The sequence below is a fragment of the Labeo rohita genome, chromosome 3 (assembly GCF_022985175.1).
Source record: "Labeo rohita strain BAU-BD-2019 chromosome 3, IGBB_LRoh.1.0, whole genome shotgun sequence".
Classification (NCBI taxonomy): domain Eukaryota; kingdom Metazoa; phylum Chordata; class Actinopteri; order Cypriniformes; family Cyprinidae; genus Labeo; species Labeo rohita.
This window is the reverse complement of record NC_066871.1, coordinates 55,141,625-55,169,455: the sequence shown is the minus strand read 5'-3', so window position 1 is coordinate 55,169,455 and position 27,831 is coordinate 55,141,625. Positions and strand designations below refer to the sequence as shown.

Below are 27,831 nucleotides of genomic sequence, written 5' to 3'. Positions count from 1 at the left end.
ACATGACGTCTTCAAGTTATGATTTGTGCAACTTATGATCAGAAACATCAAAACTAGTAAAAACTGCCTGATAAAATGATATCGACTGAGCTTCAGTTTAAGTCTGTGAACCCAAAGGAACAAACATTTACGCATACATGTGACAGCTGTATTGTGTTGAATAAACTGCACACGAACACAAGATGGTTCTTCAACGGCATCTGCAAGTTTTATTACAAAAAAAAATTCAGAAGATGTAGAAATTCAGACGAACACGTGAACGAAAGAGTGAAAGCAGAGAGAGTGCGTGTGACGGAGCTGCAGAGAGAGTTATTATAGTTAGATACTGAAACACAACCAGAACCTGGAGATTAAATTATTAAAAAAACCCAAATATCACACACGCTTACTTCCTATGCTTTTCCTGCATTAACAGCTAGTTTCTGATGTGTGCGTGACCGATACATCATCATCATCATCTATCATCACGTGTTGTCATAATAAAAGTCCCGCTGTCATATTTTCAAATATAAAAGAATAAAGACAAAAAAAACAAACACATCAGAAACTAAATGAAGTAATTACACATGATGAAGCATTAAGGTCGTGTGAAATAATAATTATATAATACCCTCATGTGTCTCACTAGCGCTAGAAGACTTTGGTCTATAAGACACAGTTCTGTACAACGTGTGTGTGTGTGTTTGTGTGTGTGTGTGTGTGTGTGTGTGTGTGAGGTAGCTGCAGACACATGAGCTGTTTATTTACTAGCTGTCGCATAGATCTGACTGAACCGTATGTGTGTGTGTGTGTGTGTGTTCAGAATGAAACTAATATACATCTAATATTAACACAGTCATGACTAACATACAGCTGATGAAGGTTCAGTGTGTATGAGTGTGTGTGTGTGCATGTGTGTGTGTGTGTGTGTGTGTGTGTGTGTGTGTGTGTTATGTGGCAGCGATGGTGGTTCCTCCGCCGAGCCGCAGCAGTATCTGCTGGCAGTCCTGCAGTGATCTTCGGTCTCCCACGCGCTCCAGCGTGCGTTTGGCCTCGGCCAGCAGTCGTGCGCGGTGACCCGGCGGCGTCAGCAGCGGCAGCGGCAGGTGACGACACGCTAGCAGGATAGCGTGAGCCCTCTCGCGCTCGCCCAGCGCGCAGTCGCCGTCTGCAACGCAAACGCACGTCAGCACAGACCGAGCACATGGCGGCAGCTGCTATAGAGTGTGTGTGTGTGTGTGTGTGTTCTGGTATATATGGTTTATGAGGACACAAATGTGTATAATGACATGGGTACTACAACGTAAACATGGTTTATGAGGACACTTCCTGTGTCCCCGTAAAACAAAAGGCTTAAAAAACATACTAAACAGTGTTTTATGAAATTCAAAAAGTGTGCACAGTCTCCTGTGAGGACTAGGTTTAGGTGTAGGGTGATAGAAAATACGGTTTGTACAGTATAAAAACCATTACACCTATGGAATGAACCCATAAAACATGGAAACACAACATGTGTGATTGTGTGTGTGTGTGTGTGTGTGTGTGTGTGTGTGTGTGTGTGTGTGCACCTGGTATTCATCACGTTATGGGAGCAAATGTCCCCACAAGGATAGTAATAGCAGTAAATGTTGAGCTTGTGGGGACATTTGTGAGGTCCCCATGAGGAAACAGGCTTATAAATCATGCAGAATGAGTTTTTTTGAGAAAGTAAAAGTGTGCACAGTCTCCTGTGAGGACTAGGTTTAGGTGTAGGGTGATAGAAAATACGGTTTGTACAGTATAAAAACCATTACGCCTATGGAATGAACCCATAAAACATGGAAACACAACATGTGTGAGTGTGTGTGTGTGTGTTACCTGTGCTGTAGTTGTGTGTTCGGTGTCGCAGCAGCTGGTGTGTGCGTGTGGGACTGGCTCCCGCCATCAGTCGGACCGTCGTCTCGTGCAGGAACAGCTACAAATCACACACACACACTCGCAACGTTAATAACATCGCAGCCGTACGCGGAGGTCAAGTGCGAAGGGTCGTGGCTGGGGTCAAAGGTCACCTTGTGTTGGGCCTGTCTGTGGGCCTGTCCCAGCTTCCGCAGAGAGCTCAGGTCCCTCTGGAATCCTGCCAGCTGGGATCCGGGGGCGGGGCCCGGCTCCCCGTTAGACCCGCCTCCGCGCTGCCATAGGCTGGTTCTCAGAGTCAGCAGAAGGTCACAGACCAGAAGCTCCACCCCCTGAGAGAGAGTCAGAGAAGATGATTGGATGCAGAGAAACACCAGTGCAGTGTGTGTGTATAATCAGGGTGAGAGAAACAACAGATTCTCCAATGGATCGTGATTCTGTCTTCAGTGATTCTGAGCGTGTTTTTTTTCTCCCTGCATGTGGCACGTGTGTGTGCTCGAGACGTGGCTTCATTGCACACATGAAACACGTGTGTATTGTCTGACAGTGTGTGTTTCCACCCGCCGTGTTTTACTGCAGATACACTTTCATTAATGCTGTTTGTAATGCAGCGCTATTAGATACAGGAAACTCAAGCACTGATGGACTTTCACTTGTGCTTTGTGTTTTGTGACTGCAGTTAAATGCACTTGTATTTTCAAGTAGTTTTATATGAAATCGATGTGTGTTTTCAGAGCAGGACAAAACATCTGCTATATGGAAACAGATGTGTTAATTAGTGTGAATACAGTTAAAGCTGCCGCTGTCTGTGATCTCAGTCAGACCACAATGATGCTGAGGAAACAAGAAAAACACACAACTGTTGTCTGTACACTTTCGGATACTTAAAGAACTGTTATTTTGAAAAAATAAATGTGGAAAAAAGTAGCCTGCTTAAATTAAAAAAAGCAAATTTAGCACAAAATAAATTGGATATAAAATGTTTATGAATTGTGACATTGAATTGATAATGAGAATCGACCACACGCACGGAGCGTTCGTTACAACTTCTGCATAACCATAAACCAGCTCGTACATTTCCGCTGTAGCTCATTTTATTTGTGCTATATATAGGTGGAGAATCTCGAGACTCCTCTCCTGTCTCGTTCTTATCAGAAACTGAGAAAAATAATAATTGCAACATCGTAAATAATGATAGCGGCATGAACGTTCAGTTTCATATCATTTAACAACATACAATTCAGATGTTGAGGCTGGTAATCGCAGGAGAGGAGCGTCATAACGCTTTCATCTAATGTTTCTCTTCAACAACATCTTAACAGTATTCTTGATCATCAATCACTTTTCTTCACAGTCATGAACACATTTTTAAATCTTGTAATATTTTAAAGCCTTTATTATTTTTCAACTCAACAACTGAGCAGTAAAATTCACTTCAAAGATTCACTTTTCATTCATAAAGACAAGATAAAAAAAACAGAAAAAACGGGGAAAGCAACACCTTGTTAAGATGACATGAAGCAGAAGATGGCAGTAGAGGATCTGACTGCGCTGCTGTTTCTACTCCCATAGTTTATAGACATCCTGCTTTTTGATTTATTCTAAAATGACTAGTATAACACATGTTAGTCTTTTTACTGCACTGAAGTATATAGTGTAGCAAGTGCAGAAATTAAAGTAAATAAATAAATAAGCTCAGACACAAACAGCCTATAAGGGTGAATTATTTAAATACTTATTGTTCACTACACAATAAAAAATGGGTTAAATACTAATGGTATAAGAATTAAATAATGCATTCAATATGAATCAGTTTTCAGTAGTACTGCACATGCCTACTTTTCCATATACATTTTTAATCCAATTTATTTTGTGCAAAATTTACTTTATTTTTCATTATATAAGCAGGCTACTTTTTAAAACAATTACTTATTTAAAATAACAGTTCTTTAAGTATCTGAAAGTGTACAGACAACAGTTGTGTGTTTTTCTTGTTTCCTCAGCATCATTGTGGTCTGACTGAGATCACAGACAGCGGCAGCTTTAACTGTATTCACACTAATTAACACATCTGTTTCCATATAGCAGATGTTCTGTCCTGCTCTGAAAACACACATCGATTTCATATAAAACTACTTGAAAATACAAGTGCATTTAACTGCAGTCACAAAACACAAAGCACAAGTGAAAGTCCATCAGTGCTTGAGTTTCCTGTATCTAATAGCGCTGCATTACAAACAGCATTAATGAAAGTGTATCTGCAGTAAAACACGGCGGGTGGAAACACACACTGTCAGACAATACACACGTGTTTCACAGCGCAAATTCTGTGCAAATTCATGTGTCATATGCAGGGAGAAAAAACAAGCTCAGAATCCTTGAAGAGAGAATCGCGATGCATCAGAAAATAGTTTTTTTCTCTCACCCCTAATGGGTTTGACACAGGTATTACATTCTGAGTGTCTCCATAATTCAAAACACTTATAAATCATGCAGAATCAGTTCTTTTGAGAAGGAAGAAAAAGGTGTTTCCTGTGAGGGCCAGGATTTGGTGTAGGGCGATGGAAATACGGTGTGTACAGTATAAAACAGTGTGTGTGTGTGTAGGTGTGAGTGTGTACCTTGTGCAGCCAGGTGTTGTTGTGCGACTGACACACACTGATGTGCAGGTGAGCGCTGGCGCGCTGGCAGTGACTGAGGCAGCTGACGACCCCCTCGCCCTTCTGCGGACTCACACTCATCTGCACCGCCTTACACAGCGCCAGCACAGCCTTCGGCAGCGGGTGACTGACACACACACACACACACACACACGCGTGCGGTTAGACCGGAGCGTCGTCACTATAAACACACACTCACACAGGTGAACACTCACTCCAGCGTGTGCAGCGCTCTGGGCATCCGCTCCGCCTCCGCCAGCAGTGACCTCACCGACGCGTCGTCACCCTGCAGCCAATGAACCGCAGCCTTCAGCACCGACGCCCACCAGCGGCACACGGGGTCCCGCACTGCAGACACCAGAGACACATTCAAGGAGTTAAAGTCCACTTCCAGAATAGAGATTCACAGATAATGTACTCAACAACTTGTCATCCAAGATGTTCAAGTCTTTCTTTCTTCAATCATAAAGAAATTTGAAAGCGTTTTTTTCCATGTAATGGACTGATATTCTGCCCCGAAAATGTAGTTTAAATGTGGCTTCAAACGATCACAAATGTGGTTGTAAACGATCCCAGCGGAGGAAGAAGGGTCTTATCTAGTGAAACGATCAGATATTTTCATAAAAATAACACAATTTATATGAAGAGTTTGGTTCCATTTTATGCAAAACCGAGTTTCTGCCAAAATCAGTATTTTATCTGGTCAGTATTGAAAAGTTTTTAATTCTACACAAAATGTAATATCCGCTGTCTTATTCTGTCAAAGTTTTTTCGAACTTTCCAAACCGTGACAAACGCCTGTCTCACTTTTCTGCAGAATGTGATACATCCACCAATCACAGCGCAGCATTTCACGCATTGTAAACAGTAAAGGTGATTTGAATACACACCGCATCCTAGTTTTCAGCGTTGAGTAATGAATCACAGACACATCTGACCAATCCTTTCATAAACAAAGTGTGAGAGAGTGTAAATAAGAGATTGACTGAGCAGTGTAGAGAGTTTCGTTCATTATAATGGAACTTTGTGAGATTGTGATGAAAGATGAGTGACAGATTTTATGACTTTTAGGGGAGTTTGTAAAGGAGATACTGATTTAATACAACAGTTCAATAAACAAGAAGTTAATATTATGAGATTTACATTGACTAAAATCATAAACAGTCACTTTACTCCTGAATGAATCAGCTGTTCGAAGGAATCAAATAAATGAATATATATATATATATATATATATATTTTTTTTTTTTTTTTTTTAAATTTGACATAAAAGATGGCATACTTTACATAAAGTTAAAAAATGTCATTACAAAGGTAAAAACAATATTCCCCTCTAATTCACTTTAAGGAGTCAAATATCACCTCATAATGGAAAAGCTAATTTTTGATCAGATTTTTGGATTATTGATTAGAAGGTGCTCCTAAAATTTTGACTGTGCTCCTAAGTTTTTTAAGTTAGAAGCACAAGCTCCTAAAAAGAAAAGTAAACGTGGAGCACTGATGGAATTATTACATTTTGGGGGAAAAACTAATCAGTTTTTATAATAAATCTCTGAAAATCAACATCTGGAGTTATTCATTTTTAATGCTATTATAACCTAAAGATGCTGTGTAAAAGTTTGAAACAGAAAATAGTGGTTTTCATCCTGACACTTTCTTGGTAAAGAAAACACATTTTTACTCAAATTAATCAAAATGGATTTATAGTGTTTTGAAACCAAACTCTTCATATACTTTTTAATGTCAAACGCTCGTCTTGTGTTTCTCTCCCTGAACTCTGTGTGTTCTGACTCAAGACAGTTTGTGTATGTGGAAAAACTCCAATCGTATTTTCACCCTCAACTTCAAAAATCATTTCAGAATCATCCTCCATCACTGCAGAAGAACAGACACAGTGTTTACAAAGAAGATCAAACACCCGCAACAAAAAAGGTAAAACAGTCATATAGGACGATTCTGAAGTTGAGGGAGAACATGAGATGGGAGTTTTTCCACATACACTAACTGACATGAACCAGAACAAAAACAGTCCAGACAGAGAAAGACAAGACGAGCGTTTGACATTAAATACTATATAAATTGTATTATTTTTATGAAAATAAATGATTGTTTCTCTAGATAAGACCCTTCTTCCTCAGCTGGGATCATTTACAACCACATTTGCGATCATTTGAAGCCGCATTTAAACTGCATTTTGGAAGTTCAAACTCCATATCAGTCCATTATATGGAGAAAAATCCTGAAATGTTTTCCTCAAAAAAACATAATTTCTTTACAACTGAAGAAAGAAAGACATGAACATCTTGGATGACAAAGGGGTGAATACATTATTTGTGAATGTTTGTTCTTGCACAGACGAGGCAGTGACACACACCTGGTGTTGAGCTCTGATTGGCCAGCGCGGGGAAGGGGGCGGTGGAGGGGGCGGAGTCTTCAGTACAGCTGTTCAACAGCTGCAGAAACTCCAGAACTCCTGTGAACTCCCTACAGGAGACATGACACTTTCAGAATAGTAGAATTATTGGTTGTTTATTAGTGTGTGTGTGTGAGTGTTTTACCCAGCGTCCTCTGCGTGTTTGCTGCTCTGCGGCTCGATCAGCGTGTGCACGGCTCTCTCCAGGAGCTTCTCACAGAAACAGGAGTGCAGCTGCGCGACGGGATCCGCTAGAGACACAAACGCGTGTTAGTCCTGCGGCCGGACGCTCAGACGACCGTCGGTGGGTCAACCGGTCTTACCTTCGTCCCTCGGAGACGTGAAGATCTGCTCGCTGCTCTCCGCCCTCACGGACCAATCACAGCTCAGGAAGAACTGGCGGCCCAGCGGCGTGAAGATCCAGCGCAGGCAGTCCGGGAGGGGCTTCGAGTCCGACTGACAGGCCAGAGCCTCGGCGCAGCTCAGCAGGTAACCCTGACGCGCAGACAGCGATGTGTGAACGTGTGTGTCGTGTTTACACGCGTGTTATGTGTGTTATGCAGATGCTCACGGGCAGACAGGTGAGGTGTTTCCCCAGCGCCGCTCTCAGACTGATGGCCGCCGTCACAAAGATCTGGATCCGCTGAGCGAGCGGCATCTTCCCCTCCGCGCTCTCGCTCAGATTCACAGCGCTCAGAGACACACACACACCCCACAGCGGCCGCCGCTCCAGCTTACCTGAATCACACACACATTAACACACAAACACACACTACAATAACACACTACAACACACACACACACACACCTGTGAGCTGCAGCTGGTTGAGTTGGTGATACACCAGCGCTGCGTCACGTGAGCTGGTCTGTGACTCCTCCCCCTCGTGTCTTCCTCCAACCAGACGCACCAGCCAGCCCAGGGGGGTGGGTTTCCGCAGGCAGTAGCGAATCAGGTTCCAGGAGAGCGAGCAGATGATGTCGAGGGTGGAGGACGGCAGCACTCTGGACAAGACGGACAGACACGTGTGCAGACTCGCCGCGGCCGCCGCGTAATCGCCCTGAATCACACGCGGGACACATGATCATCCAGTGCACGATATGGGCGAGTGTGTTCATACGCAGGGCTTGACATTAACACAGGTGGGTTTCAGCAGCGGAGGGTAACACGGTCACTCCCGCTGAACACTTTCCTCAGTTGAAAACAGAGCTCAACATTAATGCTTAACCAAAGTGGTGAGTGAAAGAGAATGTGATATTTAATGTTGAGCTCAAGCGAGTGGTTAATATACATTTTTGTACAGTATTGTCAGTGTTTCTGCTGATATTTCGTTCTTTGGTTAACTGAAATAGTTCAAACATAGATCACAGCAGAACAGCCGTGCATCTCTGAGCAACATACAGCCGCATTTTTCTTACTGAATGATTCCCGTTTCTGAATGAATCATTTGAGTCAATGATTCAATCATACATTTATAAACACCGGCACTTTCTTCATTCTTGAATGAATCAGCTGTCTTAACGAATCATTTAAATGAATCATCTGAGTCAATGATTCAGTGGTTCATTCATAAAGACAGGCACTTCATTCTTGAATGAATCAGCTGTCTGAAAGAATCGTTTGAATGAATCATTTGAACCGGTGATTCAATCATACATTTATAAACACCGGCACTTTCTTCATTCTTAAATGAATCAGCTGCCTGAACGACTCATTTGAATGAATCATTTGAGTCAATAATTCAATTAAAGATTTGTTTGAATGAATCATTTGAGCCATTAATTAAATCATACATTTATAAACACAGGCACTTTCTTCATTCTTAAATGAATCAGCTGCCTGAACGACTCATTTGAATGAATCATTTGAGTCAATAATTCAATTAAAGATTTGTTTGAATGAATCATTTGAGCCATTAATTAAATCATACATTTATAAACACCGGCACTTTCTTCATTTTTAAATGAATCAGCCGTCTGAACGACTCATTTAAAAGAATCATTTGAGTCAATGGTTCAATTAAACATTTATAAAGAACGCCACTTTCTTCATTCTTAAATGAATCAGCCATCTGAACGAATTGTCTGAATGAATCCTTAGAGTCAATGATTCAGTGGTTCATTCATAAAGACTGACACTTTTTTCATTCTGGTATGAATCAACCGTCTGAAAGAATCGTTTGAATTAATCATTTGAGTCAATGATTCAATCATTAATTTATAAACACCGGCACTTTCTTCATTCTTGAATGAATCAGTCGTCTGAATGAATCGTTTTAATGAATCATTAGAGTTCATGATCGGTTTTATTAATACCAATTTCATTTGACTGTTAACAGCCTTATAGTGTTTTATTAAATTAAGGGAAAAAAGATCTGGAAAATCAATCAATTTTAATACGCAGTAACTTTAGTCATAAAAAACATAAATTTCCCAACAACAAAATTGTAGTCAGTGAAAATGCTGAGTAGCTAGTTATTTTGGAAAACCACTAGTGGCTGGTGAGCAAAAATGTTAATGTGAAGCCCTGTTCATATGGGTATTTATATGTATTTATATAAATATATAAATATCTAAATATATACATTTATAAATATGTGTGTGTGTGTGTGTGTGTTTACCCGGTACAGCTGCAGGTCGGCCTGTTTCCTGTGTCTCCAGAATCTCACTGACGTGGGCGAGTGCAGGGGCGTGACCGGCTCCCACAGGTACAGCACACGGACACACCCCCAGACCACGCCCACTCCGCTCAGGACCCACACCAGGAACCACGGCAACACGCACCACAGCCACGCCCCTGACGAGCGGACACAGGTGCAACGTCAGCATCGGAGCAAATCACGCAGTTCAGCATGTGATTGTGTGAGCGGGTCACGTGACTCACCGAAGCTCTGCGTCTGCACGGGCAGCGTGAAGAGCGTGCGCGAGGATCCGTGCGCGGCCGTCAGCCCGTCGCTCTCCTCCGATCCCAGCAGAGACGGCAGCGGGTTGAGGGACAGACAGAGGAAGGTGAGCGTGCAGAGCAGCAGACGCGAGCGGTCCATCACGCCCACCGACGATGGCGAGTCCGGCTCGCTCTTCACCTGAAACACACACACGGATCACATTCATGCCCTCCCTCCGATTACAGCGTGTGGTCGTAGCCCGCGCTGTGGATCAGACTGACAGCCCTGCTCTGATCGGAATATTAAGTGAAGGGGTGGAGCCTGTTTTGACATGAATTTGAAATGAGAAGGCAAAGACTGTGATTTGAATATGACATTAGGGGTGGAGTTTGTGCTCTGATCTGAATATGAAATGAGGGGATGTGGTCATATGTTCTGATTTGAATATGACATTAGGGGGTGGAGTCTGTGCTCTGGTTTGAATATGTAATGATGCAACAGGGCTGTGCCCTGATTTGAATATGAAATGCGGGGGTGGGGTTCTGTGTTCTAATAAGACATTGGGGTGGAGCCTGTGCTCTTATTTAAATATGAAATGAGGGGGTGATTTGAATATGACATTAAGGGCGGGGCCTGTGTCTCTCACCGTCTCGTGCTCCAGCAGTGGGCTGCCCGGCTCTGAGTCGATGCAGAAGGGCGAGAGCTGAGGAGGAGAGCTGGAGCCCGAATCTGATGGAGGAGGAGAAATAAAGGCCACCTCTGGCTTCAGATCCATGTCATCAGACAGACACACCGACTCTACGAGAGACACACAGACACAGCGCGCAACAGTCAAAAAAGTAAATATTAATATTATTAACAAGTGAATAAAACTATAAGGTAATAATTATTCAGTTTAAGTGATAAAATGTAAGTCACTTGCTAACTGCATAAATGAGAACATAAATGCATACATTTTGTACATTATTTATTAAATATTATTAAATTAATAAAGCACAAGTAAGGATGTACATTTAATCAAAGCCAAACTGAAACCTGAATATTACTACAAATTTTAATAGTATATAATAATACTAAAGTTTAAATATTTTATTTATAGAATATTACAAGATTTTGTCCATTTTTAATTTATACATCTCTTTTGTCCAGAGTTTAAATTCAGATTAAATTAAATTTAAGTTCAGATTTATGCATTTGATATCCATCATTTTTAATAATAAATCTATCTAATAATGAATTATAAATAGAAAATCCTTTGATTACTTAAAAAAAAATGTTAAAAAAAAAAAAAAAAAAAAAAAAGAAGAAGAAGAAAAAAAAAAAAAAGAATTTCAGAAAAAAAGGAATTGGGGGGTGGAATTTCATAGGGCCTTATTATTGTTAAAAATTAAGGAAATTACACAGTTCTTAAAAATACTACTAAACACTGGATTTATAAAAAAATGAAGTTGAATTTGAGGGAAAGAAGTGAAGCCGGTGACGTGATGTGACTCACTGTTCTTCTGATTGGCCATCTTGAGCGTGAGATTCTCCTGCCGGAGTTTGTGGTTCACCTGCTGCAGGTATTTGATGTAGTCGATTGCTTTACGCAGAACGCCAGACTTGTGCATCTGTCAATCAAATCAAACAGACCGTCAGTCAGTCGCTTGGTCGGTCACCTGAGCCCCACACATCCCAGCGTGCAGTGCGGCACACACACCTTGGCGTCGCTGCCCATCACGAGGTCGCGCAGCTCCAGGATTTTGTCGTTGATGGACGATCGGTAGCGTTTCTCGATGATGTTGTGCGTCGTTCGTCTCTCGCCCTCTTTCACGGGTGCCCCTGTTCCCGCCGTAACGGCCACGCTCTGGTCCACGGTCACCCTGGCTCCGCCTCCGGTGTGGGTGGGGCCTGTGGAGAGCTGCTTGATCGGCAGCTTGTCTCCGCCTCCCATCATCACGGGAACGGTGGTCAGAATGTTGCTGCTCATCAGCGTCTGTGAAAGAGAGCGACGGCATTCGTGTCTCATTTTAAATGAAAACGCTCAGATATTCTCTGCATGAGATTATACACTAAACACTCGTGAAATAAGAACATCTGTCAGCGTATACAGTGACGTACAGGAACCTGCAGCGCAGTGGTCTGGATGGGTGCCGTGAGGGTGGTGATGCCCTGCGGGTTCTGGACGGTCGACAGCACTTGGGTCCCGTCCGGTTTGAGCGTGGTCAGAACCAGAGAGTCCGTCTTCAGGATCTGGGGCTGGTGCACCAACACCTGACGGCCAATCAGAGGGTCAGACATGACATCATAAAACACAGCAATACCAGTCTGCAGTGAGCGCGCGTGTGTGTGACGCACAGGCACCTGCTGTGATACGGTGTGGACCGGCGTGGTGGACAGCGTCTGGATGGTCTGACCGGTCGGCGTCAACAGCCGCTGGTGCTGGATGGTCATGGGCTGGACCTGCGGCGACGTCATGATGCTCTGCACCTGCGGCTGAAGGACTGAGAAACACACAGCTGTGCATATGAGAAAGAGTGTGTGTGTGCGTATAGCGTGTGTGTGCGCGAGAGTCTCACCCTGGAAGCCGCCGTTGGGGTTCTGCTGGCAGATCACCTGGTTCTGGATGAATCGGTGTGACGGCGTGGCGGTCGGCGCGATCATCACCGTCTGCGGCTGCGTCGGCGTCTGCACCGCCAGCGTCTGCATGGGGAACGTCTGCGTCTGCACCTGCGCACAGCCAATCAGAGCACGACATGAGGAGTTGTCTGCCGTTAAAATGAGGTGTGGTCAAAGAGTGAGGAGGTGTGGTCAAGTGTAAGGGGCGTGGTTACAGAGTGAGGGATGTGGTCAGGCTTACTTGTGTGATTGGCTACAGTCATGTGCGAGGATTTGTGGTAAGAGCGAAGGAGGTGTGGTCAGAGTGTTAGGGGGTGTGGACACAGCATTAGGGGTGTGGTCAGAACGTGAAGGTTGAGCCAGTGTGGGGGCATGGTTAAAACATGATGGGTGTGGTCCGGTGTAAGGGGGCGTGACCACATCATTAGGGGTGTGCTCAGTCTCACCTATGTGATCAGCTATGGGTGATGATTTGTGTTTAGCGTGTGAGGGGTGTGGTCACATGTAAGGGGAGCGGTCAGAGTGTGAGGGGTGTGGTCAGACTGACCTGTGTGATCATACTATAGGGGTCATAGTTAGAGTGTGAGGGGTGTGGTCATGTATAAAGGGGCGTGGTTAGAGAGTGAGGGGTGTGGTCAGACCGACCTGTGTGATTGGCTGATGATTTTTGTGGGGGAGTGGTCAAGTATAGGGGTCATAGTTAGCGTGAGAGGGGTGTGGTCAAATACAAAGGGGCGTGGTTAGAGAGTGAGGGGTGTGGTCAGACTGACCTGTGTGATCGGCTGCGGTCGTGTGATGATTTAAAGTCAGAGCATAAGGGGTGTGTCAGTGTTGGCAGGTATAAGGGGGTGTGGTTAGAGACTGGGGGCGTGATCCAATGTAAGGGGCGTGGCTAGAGAGTGAGAGGTGTGGTTAGGCTCACCTTTGTGAGCTCTTTGGGATTGGCTGCGATGTGTGATGATTTGTGGTCAGCGCGTGAGGGGTGTGGAGGTGTGCTTATGTACAGGGGGTGTGGTCTAGAGTAAGGGGGTGTGGTCAGACTCACCTGTGTGACTGGCTGCAGTCATGTGTGATGATTTGTGGTCAGAGCATAAGAATGTGTCAGTGTGGAGGTGTGCTCATGTAGAAGGAGGCGTGGTCAGCGTCTGGGGGGGGTGGTCAGACTCACCTGTGTGATCGGTTGCGGTCGCGGCTGCAGCAGCGGCGGTGTGCGTGTCTGTGTCTGTGTCTGCGTCTGTGTCTGGCTGCTGGTCTGTATGGGCGTGTGTGGGGGCGTCAGTATGGCGCTGGGGGCCACCTGTGGGAGGGGCCTCACGGGGGCCACAGCTCCGCCCCCCATCTGTTCCTCGAAGAGATCTGGGAAATCCACCTGATTACTGACGAACTGCAGCATCTCTGAAAGAAACACAAACACACACAGATTAACGTCTGAATATGACCGATATTATTAACCCTGGCGGTGTGTTGACAAACCGATCTTGTCAGGGTCAGTCAAACACACTGACCTTCAAAACAGCAGTAAACGACTGATAATCACACTCACGGACACCCGGTTTATTATTACAGGACGCAAGGTTGAAAGGGGGCGGGGCTTAGAAAAAGGTCAATTGCTGTCTGGCAGCGGGTAGCGCAGTCCTGACCCTGACCTTTGACCTGTGATAATGAGATGAAGGTCAGAGCTGAGAGATAATGAGTGATAACACACACTGGTATCAGAGCTCGGCGTGTCGGTTTGACTGGTTTATGGTGTTATTACAGTATTCGGACTGATACAGTCACACCTGCAGCAGATGAAATCAGTCTCCGCTCGCACCGGACCAAACCAACCAGTGCTTCCAGTGGATTAATGCCACGACTATGACTGTTTCACCTCGAAACCAGTGGGAAAACACATCTTAAACATAATTCAGAAACGTCTGAATAATGAAGATGAGTTTCAGGGATATTCTGGGATAACAACTGCACATTCTTGCTTTTATTTCAGCCATTTTTTTTCACATTACACCAATGGGAATTCAGAGTAAATGGGTTTTATAATAATGAAAATAAAGTCCAAATCAGGCTTCGTTGTCATTATGTCAGTCATTTATTGTGATTTTGTGATGAAATGTGAGCTGTGATCGTGACAGGGCTCAAGAGATTCAGTCCCCCATGCCTGAGCTATTAATAAACAGAACAAATGATGATTCTTGTCTCTTTTGTTAATAACTTGTGTATGTCTTCTTCACATGTGTAGCTCAGTGACACACACTGATGTGTTTCTGATGATGATGAGCCATTAAAACTCGTTATGTAACGTGTACTTCACTGCTGGAGATCCAGAATCTTCCAGATGAGCTCAAGATCATCAGACAGAATCACACACTGCTACAGATCCCCATCACAGACTCATCAAGCAGGAGAATCTCTCACATTTACTCAGTGAGCACATCAAACAAATCACACACACACAGGTGAAACGAGTCTGTTTGTCTTTAGTTTAGACACACAGAATGGATCGACTTTCTCTCGCTCACACACACACAAGCTGTTTTTTTTTCCATTTCAGACTGATTCCATCACATGGAGCGCAATGTGAGTTCAAAACAGTTTCATCTGAGGAAAACCTGATCTGAGATCTGTGTGAGGAACATTCGGACTGACTGAGAATCATCTGACGACTGACGGACAGTCTGCATGTGTGTTTGAGCATGTGTACGGCTGACACAACCGCTCACAACAACAACACTATTAACACCAATAACGACAGGAAACCCACTAACAACACTAAATAATACTACTAACGTCATAATAACAACAATAACAGCACCAGTAACGGCACATTATGATAATAACAAAAATACTAGCACCAATAACAACACTACTAACAACAAAAAACACAAAAAAACAACAGAAAACCCAATAACAACACTAAATAATACTACTAACATCATAATAACAGATGTGGACAGTAATGAAGTATTTTTACTCTCCTTTAAAAGTACTTTTCAAGTATTTTTCTTTATAAATCTTTACTTCCCAAAATTCCAAAGCATTACGTTTTACTTTTATCTGTACTACATTTCATGTTAAATATCATTTTATACTTAAACACAGTAGAAATATAGTACTTTCTTATTTTTATTCAAGTAAAAGTAGTTCATAGATTTACTTGAGTACAAGAAATACTACATTTTAAACTAATAAAGGTAAACAAAAAACAACTTTTATTAATGAAATGTAGTGAAGTAAGTTTTCCAAATCAAAAAAAATAAACTTTACCTGAGTAAAGTAGAAATACTTTATTATTGTCCATCTAACAACCAAACTAGCAGCAATAACAACACTATTAACAACAACAATAACAACACAAATAACACTGCTAAAATCACAATAACAGCACTAATGATACTAATAACTACAACAACATTAATACCAACACAAACAACCCTGCCAGTACACATACATCTCTGAGACATCTGTTTGACATCTGCATTTGCATCTGGAAAACATAGTTTTTACATACTTTGCCATCTGCAATACGTCTATTGGACGTTCCCTATCAGATGTCAAAAAGATGTCTATTAGATGTCTTTAAGATGTTTATGATTTAGAACGTATGTAAAACTGACATCTTACAGACGTCTGTCAGATGTCTGTACAAAGCAGATGCTTTCCAGATCAAGTGATCTTTAACAGACATCTTTCAGACGTACCCCAGATAGCACACGTACGTCTGCAAGATGTCTGTTAAAGATCTCTTGATCTGGAAAGCATCCGCTGTGTACAAACGTCTGGCAGACATCTGTAAGATGTCAGTTTTACATACATTCTAAATCATAAACATCTTAAAGACATCTAATAGATGTCTATTTGACATCTAATAGGAAACGTCCAATAGACGTATTGCAGATGAGCAAACTACGTCTTGCAGATGTCTTACAGATGTAAATGCAGACGTCAAATAGACGTCTCTGAGATGTACGTGTGCTATCAGGGACATGTGCTATCTGGGCAACAATAGCTACGCCGCTAAAAACACTAATAACAACAACACTATTTACACAATCAACCATAACAGCACTAATAACAACAATAACAGTACCAACAGCACCAATTACAGCACTAACTATAATAATAATAATAACAACAACATTACTAATATCAACAATATCAGCACTAATAATAATAATAATAATAACAATAACAGAGGAACTAATATTACCAAGAACAGCACTAATAATAATAATAATAATAATAATAGAAGAACTATTACCAAGAACAGCACTAATAATAATAATAATAATAATAATAGAAGAACTATTACCAAGAACAGCACTAATAATAATAATAATAATAATAATAACAGAAGAACTAATATTAACAATAACAGCACTAATAACAACAATAACAGTACCAACAGCACCAATTACAACACTAATAATAATAATAACAACAACAACAACAACAACAACATTACTAATATCAACAAGACAACTAATAATAATAATAGTAGCAGAACTAATATTACCAATAACAGCACTAATAACAAAAACAACAACAAAGACACTAATAACAGCACTAACAACAACACTATTTACACAATCAACAAGAACAGCACTAATAATAGCACTGGTGTTATTGCTCCACATTTATGATCAGACAGTGATGTTCCATCTGACACACTTATGATAATTAATACCCATGATGAATTCATCATCATCATCATCATCATCATCATCACACGCTCGCGGACAGAATTGTGTCATCGTGACAACCAGTCCACACCAAACCAACTAGTTTCTCTAGCTATAATACAGTAAACTAAACTAAACTATGTGAGCTGAGGCTGATGACTGAATGTTTTATGAGTTAATAAACAAATAACAGTGTGTGATGAGTTTATATGAACAGATGAACACACTGATCTGATCACACACACAGATCTCCTGCAGTAACATAAACACACAGGCAGAATATTATCTGTGTTGTTTACGACCATCATCATCATCATCATCATCATCATCCTCCTCCTCATCGCTCACCGTCGATGTCTCCCAGTGTGAACTCGTCGCCCAGCTCGGACAGACTCGGGTCCATCGTGTCCATGAACTCGGCGGCGTCCATCCTCTCGCGGATGTCGCGTGTCTCTGTGTCGTGTCTCAGTCTCTCTGAATGTCTCTCAGCATCCACTGACTCTCCGTGCGGCGGCGGTTCTCTCGGTTCCGGTGTCGCTCGAGCGCTTACCGATCGAACGCGGCCATCTTGCGCCCCAGCATTGACGTCATTCACAAACAGCGCTCCGCTCTGACGCGCTGCTCTGATTGGCCCGCGCCCGGCGGTGGCCGTCGTAAGATCGGGCGCTGTCGACCAATCAGATCGCTCGCTTGAGCGTGGCCTGATAGTACGTCAATGAGCAGAGGCGCTTTGCTCATTTGCATTTGAGCCACCCTACGGATTAAACCCCGCCCAGGCCGCTCTGAGTGAATGGAGGCAGCTAATGAATATGTAATGAGCGGTCTGATGAATATGTAAACATGAGTGAAGAGCGGTTTTGTTGTGTTGAAGTTACATCATCATCATCATCAGCATCTTCACACACTGCGGCCAAACGTGTCTTTCCATTCGCCTCCTCTTACCACACTTCACTGCTTTTACCTTTAGATTTACATTTCCCCACAGTGTTGTGTTGTCAGTTGACAGTTTGTGTTACGATCAGCTGTCATTAGGAAAACTAAATATGATATCCCTTCCAAGTATATTTACTTAATCTTATGACAACTAATCATAAAACAGAATGTCAATTTGATAACCTGCAATGCAAACAATTGAAGTCTTTCAACAGGACATGAAGGCTGACATTTGGAGGATATTTTTATTGTTATTTTATTAATAGATCACCTATATTTACAAGAATCTATACTATAACTCATGTTTGATGTTGTTTTGGGTCTTATAAACCAAAATAATATTACATATAGTCATTTCAATTATTTTTGTACATGTACATATCAATACACATATCAAGACACATCACTCGTTGTTACCTTGAAATTTATCATCTTGTATTGAGTATATAATATACAGATGTATTTAGACTCAGTTTGAATTCCGGTTGACACTAATTGTTTTGAGATTAGCGCGTCGACACATAGCGCCATTGCGCCGCCGACGACCCGAGTTCGAATCCCGGATCGTGGTCCTTTTTTTTTCAACCCCACCACTTTCTCTCTGTCCCACTTCACTTCCTGTCCATCTACACTATCCTATCCAAATAAAAGCATAAAAACGCCAAAAAATATGGATCTTCTTAAGTATTGTCAGTCAAATATGTTCTATGGAAAAATGACTTTCTTCCTCCGATTACACAAAGACAAAGGGGAAAATCAGTGGAGGAAATGGGATTACTATTTACTTCAAACAAACAATGGCTAGACCTCAGAACTGCACCTCAACATCTACCTGTAATAAGCAGTTTTTGTTTTCTTGTAAGACCTCACAAAACTGTTCATTTTTTTTCTTCTTGCTGTGAATGTGACAATTTTTTGTCATAAATATTTTTGTTTACGCTATTTGTGTACACTAAAACAGAAAAAAAAGCATAAAAAAGTTTCAGTTTGAATACCTCATGTTTGTGTTGCAGTTAAATATTAAACATAAATCTTATTATAACATCCCATAATATACTTACAGCTTTAAATGATAAAATAATAGCAGATGTTTGTGACTGAAGTGCTGCTATCACAAATCAAAACAAGTCTGAGATAATTCATGCATGTGTGTTTATTTTTGTTCAACGGCTTCAGAAAACAAACACAGAGTTCAGTGAATTCACACATGTGCTGAGTGTTTGTTTGAATAGATCTGATCTCACAAAACCAGCCCAAACCAGTCCAGCCTCGGCAGAGACACTCAATCATCACCTACATGTCAGGATCTATTTAAACACAGCAATACTGAGCAGATCAACCTCAAGAGCACAGAACGATTGTTCCATGAGACGGAACAAAGCGTCTGAATGTGACTGCGCAGGTTTATATTAACAAGTAAAAACAAGTAAAAATTCCAAAAACATCAAATAATCTTCGTGTAAATCTGAATTAAACGACAGGCATTAGTCACTCTAAGTGCTGATGCGACTTTGTATAATTTCATACAATGCAGTGCAATTGTAAACGTCAGCCCTGTGCTCCTCATCGCTCACTTGTTCCACTGGATCTCGTAGGAGTTGCGTTCAGTGTAGCTGTTTTCTGAAGCGGACCGAACTTTCTCCTTCACTACTCTGATCACGAGTCCTCCAGCCAGCGCGATTCCCGCCGCCGCTCTTCCGATCTCGCCGACGGCGCCCAGGATGCGCGCGGTTGTTCCGACACCGGTGGCCACGGGCTGCACTGCTGCGTTTCCTACGCCGACCAGCGCATTCGCGGCAACAGTTTCGCCAGCTGTTATGGCTCCTCCCTCTAGAACCGCCCCCAACGCTGCCCCCGCCCCTACGGCTCCGCCCACTCCTGCAGCCACGCCCACCACCGCAGCACCCATCGCTCCCACCTGCTGCATTGCTTCCAGCGCGGCCTCTCGTGGTCCGGCGGCCTCCGCTCCCACTAACGCTCCCACCGATCCGCCCAACACGCCGCCCGTCGCCGCTCCCAGAGCCACGGCGCTCTTTCCGGTGGCGGCCGCTACTATTGCGCCGAATGCTTTGCCTACTCCTGCGCTTCCTGCTGCAGAGACTCCCGCTAGCCCTACCGTTCCGCCGCCCATCACGGAGGCTCCCGCCGCGACCGCTAGAGGAGCTGCGGCTCCGAACACGGCTCCTACCGCCATGCCGGTGGCTCCCGCCGCTACTAGCGCTTTCACGCGCTCCAGAACTTTCCCCGAGAGCGCGGCTTCGGTTCGGAAGCGTCTGACAGCGGATCGCAGGGCCTGACGTCGGCTGTGACCGCGCCGCCGCTGCTCGTCCCGTATGGCGCGCTCGGCGTGCAGGAACACGCTGTTGGTGTAACAGGCTCCGCCCATGCTATCCACTAGCGTTAGCAGCGCGTTGACCTGCGTGCGGTTCTCCGGCGCTCTGTTGTTGAAGACGCAGTATCGTCCGCCGCAGTCGCGCAGAAGTGTTTTCAGTCGCTCCGGAGCCGATTCCAGGAAACTCTCCATCCCGCATTCGTCCAGCTCGTCTCCGCGTGTGAACAGCACCACCGTGTGGCGGAGCGCCTCCTCGCCGAACACTTGCAGCATTTGCGCGACGACCCGATCTTCATCCGCCGTGTAGCGTCCGAGCGGGACGACCAGCAGGAAGGCGTGCGGCCCCGGAGCCGTCAGCGCTATGCATTTCGCTATTTCTGCGTTAACGTGAGCCGCGTCGAGACGAGTGTCGCCGAATCCCGGCATGTCTACGACGAGGATGCTTTTCGTCGCCTCATCCGTGCGGCCGCATTTACACACGCACGTCACCGAACTCGCCCTCAGCGCAGACAGGAAGTGACGTCGTCCTAAGATGGTGTTTCCGGTGGCGCTCTTGCCTGAGCCCGTGCGGCCAATCAGAACGAGTCTCAGCTCCGCTCTGTCGCTCTGCTCCTCCTCCTCGGATCTGAACGCCTCCTCTCCACTCGACTGATCTAGAATCAGAAGCAGAGCTCACTTTCACTGACAAACTGCACTTTCATAATCTTTATTTCAACATGACAAAGAATTATGAACATTAAAACAAAATCAATCTCTTTCAGAATTCCTTGTTAAAAGTTACATTCAATATTGTTAAAAATATTTATTGAAATGGTGCACTTTAAAGGAAACTGACTATTGAAATGCACAACAAAACTATAAATACTGGACTTGACATAAAAATAAATAAATAAAAAACTCTTAACAAAATAGGGATTAAAACTAAAACATGTTAAAGTTAACAAATAAAAATGTAGAAATAATTTTAAGAAATAATTTTAAATAAAAAAACATTTATATATTAATATATATGTTAATAACATCACTTATTTTTTAAAGAAATATATACTATATACTAAATTCAAGGTGGTTTGGGCCTTATAAGACAGAAAATAATGTAACAATAAACCACAGAATAAACTGTAGTTCAAAAATTAGATCAAAATTGTGTTACCTTTATTGACAATTTGCACTGTCAAAGAATCAGACTACTGTACTAGTTTAACTAAAACTATTATTTAAAAAAAGAAAAAAAACAAAACAGAATTTTGTCACCTTGAAACTGTTGTTGCCTTTATTGTTGTTACCTTAATTAATCTTATCACTGAACTGATAATAATAAACCTAATTTGATAACAAACATAATAAACAAAATCAGATTGATAACATGCCAAAAAAGAAAAAGGATCTTACAAAAAAATATAATGAAATTAATAAACAAACAACAAACAAGCCACTCAACAGGACATGGGGTTTGAAATGTGAAACTAATTTTAATTGATGAATTAATAATATATGACTTATTTTTATTTAAACATTACACTGTATACTACCATTTAATGTGGTTTTCTGCATTATAACAGATTGTAGAATATAAATGACAACAATACATTAAAGTTCTTTCAAAACTTAAATAAAATTCAAAAAAGGAAAGAAAGAAAGAAAGAACAATAATTTTTTTATTTTTTTTTTTACAGATTGATTAAATGCAAATTCAGGTATAAAAATATGATTATTTTTTATTTTTATTATTATTATTTTACATTTTTTAAAAATGTACTAATATTAACTTTCTGAAGACTTTACACTATAATGTATGTTGTCTGTTGTTTTCTGTCTAATGGCCCATAAAACACAAAATAGCTGACCGCAGATCAGTATATAATATAAAGTTCTGGTTATTTTATGAACCAATGTAACGCTTTATAAACGAACAGTCCAGAACACTGCAGGATGATTTTGTGTGACAGAATGATTTCTGTGATGTAATTGTTCATAATCATGAGCTCATGTTAGCAGACGCGTGTTATCAAGGACAAATGTTCAGAAACAGTTTGCTAATAAAGTTGATCTGTTCAGATGTAAACAAATAACATGTTGATACACAGAAACACGAGCGGTGTAACTAATAAGTAATACACTGATATTTACACACCTGGAAAACAGTTTCCAGACATGATGCTGGTGTCAGATCGACATTGACGCTGTTTTTGTCGAGTTTTGCTGGTTTTGTTGTTCCGTTTTCAGTTCGGGGTCGCGCAGGCGCAGAAGCGGAAGATCAAACGTCATCAGCGGGAGTTTGACGCAGATCTGGCGCCTCCTGCCGGCGAACAGCAGCAACAACACGCCGAAGATTGACATTACATTCAGTGCTGGATCAGTAGAGGAAATGTGTCCCATCATGCCTTGGTGAGAGACACTAACCGCTGTTAGTGTTTGATGTTCAGTTTTACTTTCAGTGTTTTTCATTGTGCTTGTGTGTGCGTCTGTTTATGCAAATCACTGTGACAAACAACTCCTTAATTATTCCCTGATTATTCCCCACTAGAGAGAATTAAACACACACTGTAGGTTGGTGTTGAGAAGAAGAGTGTTTTAGAGTGCGCTTCACTGGGTAAAGGCCGAGAATGGAGGAATACAGCTCTAGCTACTGGGCATCATTCTAACATTATTTTCCTGTGCTATTTATGGACTCCTATTAAAAGGTATGTAAGGATTATGCTTGTGCAAATTGGTCTATTTTAGACACAACACACACATGTGCTATGTGCAGGGCTTTAGTCATAACGAGTAGTAAGAGTAGTTAGTTCTGTGAAAATAATATTTTGCCACCCACATTAATCAATCTAGCTAATATAGTGTTATATTGCATACATTTATCAAAACTCTCCTGTACAGAGTGATTTTTCTAGCTGACTATCAAGTTTATGTTCATTGAATGTGTAAATGTGACGTTACTGATCTCAGGCTGTGATTTTTATGATCTTTATGCGGTCCAAACACTGATTCACTACAATGATCTGTCAGCACACATCAGCCAGCACCAAAACCACATTTATTGATCGAATCGCATTATACAACTGAAAGGACTCAAATGCTGAGATAAAGATGGTTGTGGCAGGGTTGCATCAAGAACAGAAGATCATTTACTGATTCACTGAACTGATTCTTGGATGATCAGATCAGACCGTCTTCAGATTCCTGCGTGAAACACACACATTCACACAACAGCAAACACAGATTCAACAGTTTACAACATCATCTGTCTGATTCAGCTCTTAAATGATCATGAGATTCAGTAAATCAGTTCAATTATCATTTGATTCACTCACCTGTTGTCTGGATCATCATCCTGTTGCTGACGAATGAACTGTGATTTCCTCTGAAAACAGACTGACACTTGTTATCACATATTACCTGTTTATTCAGAGAGATTTTAAAGGTGAAATGAATGATAATGTGATTGATGACATGAGCTCTAGTGAACTAGTGTGTAAAATGTAATGACTGAAGAATCATGTTTGAGAGATCAGCCTCGACTCACCTGAGGATCCTTTTACGCACCAAGACACAGATCAAGATGAGGATGAGGATGATGATGAAGAGAGCAAACAGCCACCACCACTGATCAAATATCAAATCTGCTGATGTATAATGAAAAATCAATATTGAGATTTAAAGCTCTGAATATTTTTTTGCTGAGCACTGGAAATCTGGAGTCATTCAGATCATCTTTACAAACATGATGATAAATATGAGAGAACAGATTGAAAGTGTGTTGAGTGTGAATCAGATGTGCAGTGTTTTATTAGTGAATAATCAGACGTTTAACAGCTGAAACTCACCTGAGTTTGGAGTCACTGCAGTTTGATTCCTCACTGAAAAACACAAACACAATCATCATGATTCACTTGAAGATTCACAGAAGATTCAGTTCAACACAGAGTTTTTACTAAAGTGATTCTCTCACCTCTGAAGATGGTGTCCAGTCTGAACTGTGATGACAGAAAGATTCATTAGAGCAGCATTTACAGTGTTCATGAATCTTAAATTGATTGAAGAGTTTCATGTAAAATAATATTAATAATAATTTACATCTGTTAATGTATGAAAAACAGTTTTGGGGGTAATACATTACAAATAACATAATCAGATTGTTTTTTTTTTTTTCAGGCAACTAGAAAATTAGTTCATTTCTTTTAAGATTATAATGAAACAATGAACAGTTAGTTTGTCTTCCAGTTACTTTGTTTTCCCATATATTGACGTACAGCTCTTGTGTTGCCATGTTGAGAGACTTTTCCTTCAGCCTGAGGATTATTCATTTCACTTTCAGTATGAAAGTGCCTTTACAGATAACGGAAATAAAACTTAAATAAATAAATAAATGAGCAAGCCCAGCTCAGGTGACAAAAAGTAATTTAAAAGTAACGTGATGAATTACTTTCCGTAACAAGTTACTAAGTGACACAATCAGTCGCTGTTTTCTGTGGCTGATGTAACACTGTCATACATTCATTTGAAAGTAATTTTCTCCAACACTGGTGAAAACACAAATGCTGAGAGAGAAATCATTTACTCCTGAAGCATCACAGCGGATCTCGTGATGAAGTTCGTCCACACAGCGAGACGTGACGAGACGATCAGAGGAGACAGAAATAACCGGATCAATCAGTCTGTGTGGATTCTCTGGAAGTGCCATCAGACGCCCGTCCTGATCAAATAAAGCATGATTATGAGTTTGATGATGAATAATGGTGTGGTTTGAGGACAGAAACACACTGTCACCTGTGAGTACCAGAGCTGTTCACAGTCAGACTGATGGAAGTGAGTGAATCTGTCAGCAGGAACTCTGAACTCAAACCCGTCTGAGATCTGAATCTCTGCACACGTCACATTCACACTGCTGTCCATCATCTCCATCATCCAACACTGACAAACAGAGGGATTTCTGTGACAAACACAACAACAGAACTTTTGCAATAAAGGTTGAGTGTGATCTGAGAGTAAACTGACCATGCAGAATGATAAAGATACACTCTTGTAATAATGTGTAGGTGTTTTGTTGTTAATTAATCCCTCGTTTAGAAGCTGAACCATCAGCTTTTGACATTCATGTGAAACTAAAGCACACAAATACAAACACACAGTAAAAGTGCACTGTTTACTAGTGGTCATAAACACTGAGACTCTTTTTTCTTGTCATATCTGATGTGAAACTGTAAACCTGAGGAAACAGTGCTAATGTGGTTGACTCAGACTGAGCTGGTGGCATGACTACAAAGATGTAGTACTAGTAAAGTCTGTGTGAAGATGTGTGTCCTTTCAGCAACTTTAACACCACACAGATCACCAGTATAATGCACAAAACAAACACAACACAAAACATGAATATGCCTTTACACACACTTTCTATAAAATACTTCATGTTGAGGACTTTGTTCAGGAAACAGCAGCCGGTGACTCTGGTTTCACTTTCACGCTGGGATATTTAGCGAATTGTTCATCCTCCTGTCTCACACTCATCTCACACAACTAACACTCACACTGTCTAAGGAAAGAAGATGGCATAGAGTCTGCATTGACACTCACAGATTTTATCATGAGAATAAAATAATAATCACACACCAGTGCAGTGCATCAGATCAACAGTAAAACAAACAACTTTAGCATCCTTTTCTCCTCCTACAACTGTTTTATAAACCTGAAGTCTAATTGTGCTAAGATGGAGCTATTGCAAGTATACGTTAGGTGCACTTTAAATATCTTGCATTTAAAGACTGATATTATTTAAATATCATACAATCCTCAACATTAGTGACATTGAAAATGTTTAATTAATTCATTTTACAATTTTAGGCTTAATATTAAGGAATGTGCATTGTGCACAAGTAGTACTCCAAATAAAGTTGAATTATAAAATGTTTATATCAGTAAGTCTTATGTCAGTAAATATGTTTTAAGAGCTATAAATTGTAATTTGTACCTGTAAGTGGATCTTCAGTGATGCTGATGCAGAGAAGTTTCCCTCCTGAATTTGCACAGGTTACAGATGGAGGACACTGAGGTCTTTCAGCAGGTTCAGGAGCTTTTCTACGACAGCATTTAGTTCTCAGACACCTGATTCTGTGCATCCACACTCGCACGTGAAAGCAGCTGTTGTCTAGAGGAATTCGATCACACACCACCAGCACATGCACTGACACTTCCTACACATTCTCTTCTCTCTGATGCAGGAAGCCAAAAATGACTGACTGGGGTTTCCAAAAAGCTTAGCCAACTATGGTAATTGTCATTACATTTCAAACGGTGTGTTTGAACTACAAGAAGAAGCAGATTCCTGCTATGAGATGTGGATCAATATATTATGCAACTTTGAAATGATCACATTCTAATCTACATTTGAAACACGCAAAGCTGACTAAGCGGCCATTCACATGCCTAAAAACGCGTGGAGAACGCCCACTGATCTATAATAGATGTCATTATATTAGATCAGTGAGAACGCCAGACGCGCCGCTTTCTCTTTCTTTCCAAAGCGCTCTGTGGCTCGCGCTCCCGTGGCGTCTGCAGTTGCTGAGCAACCATGACCCGCGCTCTCAATGAACACGCGGGAGTTTCAGTAATAGACAAATGGATTTCCAGCACTAAAATCGCTTGCAATAGCTCTGCTACTACATTATGGTGAAGCTGTCGTCTATCGTACTTATACTCGTTCAAATGTATAGTCAGCGCTGTTTGAACAGTTCAACCACGTGACCGTGTGGCGGCGACATCAAAGCTTGTCGCGACGCTGATTTTCAAAGGCTCTGGCTTTAACTGCTACGTTTTACGATTTGGCGCCACATTAAGTGCGCCAAAACGGTATGTATTGTTTGAATTAAGTAAAACGTACAAAATTTGAAAGCTAAGACTTTGTTTCATATCGTTTCTTATTTTGAAATCATGGATAAACAACAGTGGACAAAGGTAAACAAAGGCCTGCCTGATCAACAATGCATGATCAAACTGTTAATTGTCTAGTATGCCAACACCCACCAAAACTTCATGCCTTATGCAAAATATGTTTTATTTAGCTAAAATTGAACGTGGTCGCCTTTGTGCGAGTGCATGGTCTGCACTGCTCCAGAGCTTCTGTTCTGTAAAGCGCGCGTTGCAGCAGGAGTCAGATTTCACTGATCACTCATTCAGTGCGAGCGCTTCTGATGTGGAGCTTAATACCACTGTCCCGTCAGCACGAGCGCGAAGGTGCGCACAGCTCGCGGCAAAAATGACGAATACGACCAATAAACATGCGAGCACTGTCACCGACAGAGTTTCACTTTTCTTTTTGCTTCCATTTTGAAAAGCTGTCATTTACGTTATGGAGGCTTCATTTTATTTGATTCCTCAGTGTTTGCTAAACGTTCTGTAATTTATTGGTCGGTACAGGATCATTCGTTTTGTAGCCTGTTTTATTGTTGTTATGCTTTTAATAAAGAAAGTG

The 27,831-nt window shown here is 41.8% G+C and overlaps 3 protein-coding genes across 4 annotated transcripts in view; 1 reads left to right on the top strand and 2 right to left on the bottom strand.

The window, feature by feature from the left end:
- Window positions 1-27,831, top strand: part of LOC127162127 (GTPase IMAP family member 5) — a 269,255-nt gene that overhangs the window by 165,342 nt on the left and 76,082 nt on the right. The gene's annotated exons all lie outside the window — the stretch shown is intronic.
- srebf2 (sterol regulatory element binding transcription factor 2) lies at window positions 186-17,705 on the bottom strand. 2 transcript variants are annotated; one of them, XM_051104583.1, is made up of 20 exons: window positions 17,450-17,705; window positions 13,594-13,820; window positions 12,386-12,536; window positions 12,165-12,310; window positions 11,928-12,080; window positions 11,527-11,802; window positions 11,323-11,437; window positions 10,474-10,625; window positions 9,827-10,025; window positions 9,564-9,739; window positions 7,754-8,003; window positions 7,517-7,683; window positions 7,269-7,440; window positions 7,091-7,196; window positions 6,907-7,016; window positions 4,748-4,880; window positions 4,494-4,659; window positions 2,028-2,204; window positions 1,837-1,933; window positions 186-1,147 (listed from the first exon to the last, which is right to left on the bottom strand). In XM_051104583.1, the coding sequence occupies exons 1-20, from the start codon at window positions 17,529-17,531 to the stop codon at window positions 930-932; spliced, it is 3,273 nt and encodes a 1,090-aa protein (XP_050960540.1). In that variant the 5' UTR covers window positions 17,532-17,705; the 3' UTR covers window positions 186-929. The 2 variants fall into 2 exon arrangements, with proteins under 2 accessions (XP_050960540.1, XP_050960548.1); XM_051104591.1 differs by having other exon boundaries at window positions 12,171-12,310.
- Window positions 19,170-22,616, bottom strand: LOC127161916 (uncharacterized). Its single transcript, XM_051104678.1, has 2 exons — window positions 22,501-22,616; window positions 19,170-21,019 (listed from the first exon to the last, which is right to left on the bottom strand). Exons 1-2 carry the CDS (start codon window positions 22,520-22,522, stop codon window positions 19,605-19,607), a joined length of 1,437 nt encoding a protein of 478 aa, XP_050960635.1. The 5' UTR covers window positions 22,523-22,616; the 3' UTR covers window positions 19,170-19,604.

What these genes read in the sequence shown, in the direction of transcription:
- srebf2 (XM_051104583.1), bottom strand. Translation starts at nt 17,531, where the DNA reads ATGGACGCCGCCGAGTTCATGGACACGATGGACCCGAGTCTGTCCGAG. An exon ending in CCGTATCACAGCAGGTGCCT is followed by an intron (nt 12,081 to 12,164) that starts GTGCGTCACACA and finishes ATTGGCCGTCAG; the next exon opens with GTGTTGGTGCACCAGCCCCA. An exon ending in AGAGCGCTGCACACGCTGGA is followed by an intron (nt 4,660 to 4,747) that starts GTGAGTGTTCAC and finishes TGTGTGTGTCAG; the next exon opens with TCACCCGCTGCCGAAGGCTG.
- LOC127161916 (XM_051104678.1), bottom strand. Translation starts at nt 22,522, where the DNA reads ATGTCTGGAAACTGTTTTCCAG. An exon ending in GTCTGGAAACTGTTTTCCAG is followed by an intron (nt 21,020 to 22,500) that starts GTGTGTAAATAT and finishes TTCTGATTCTAG; the next exon opens with ATCAGTCGAGTGGAGAGGAG.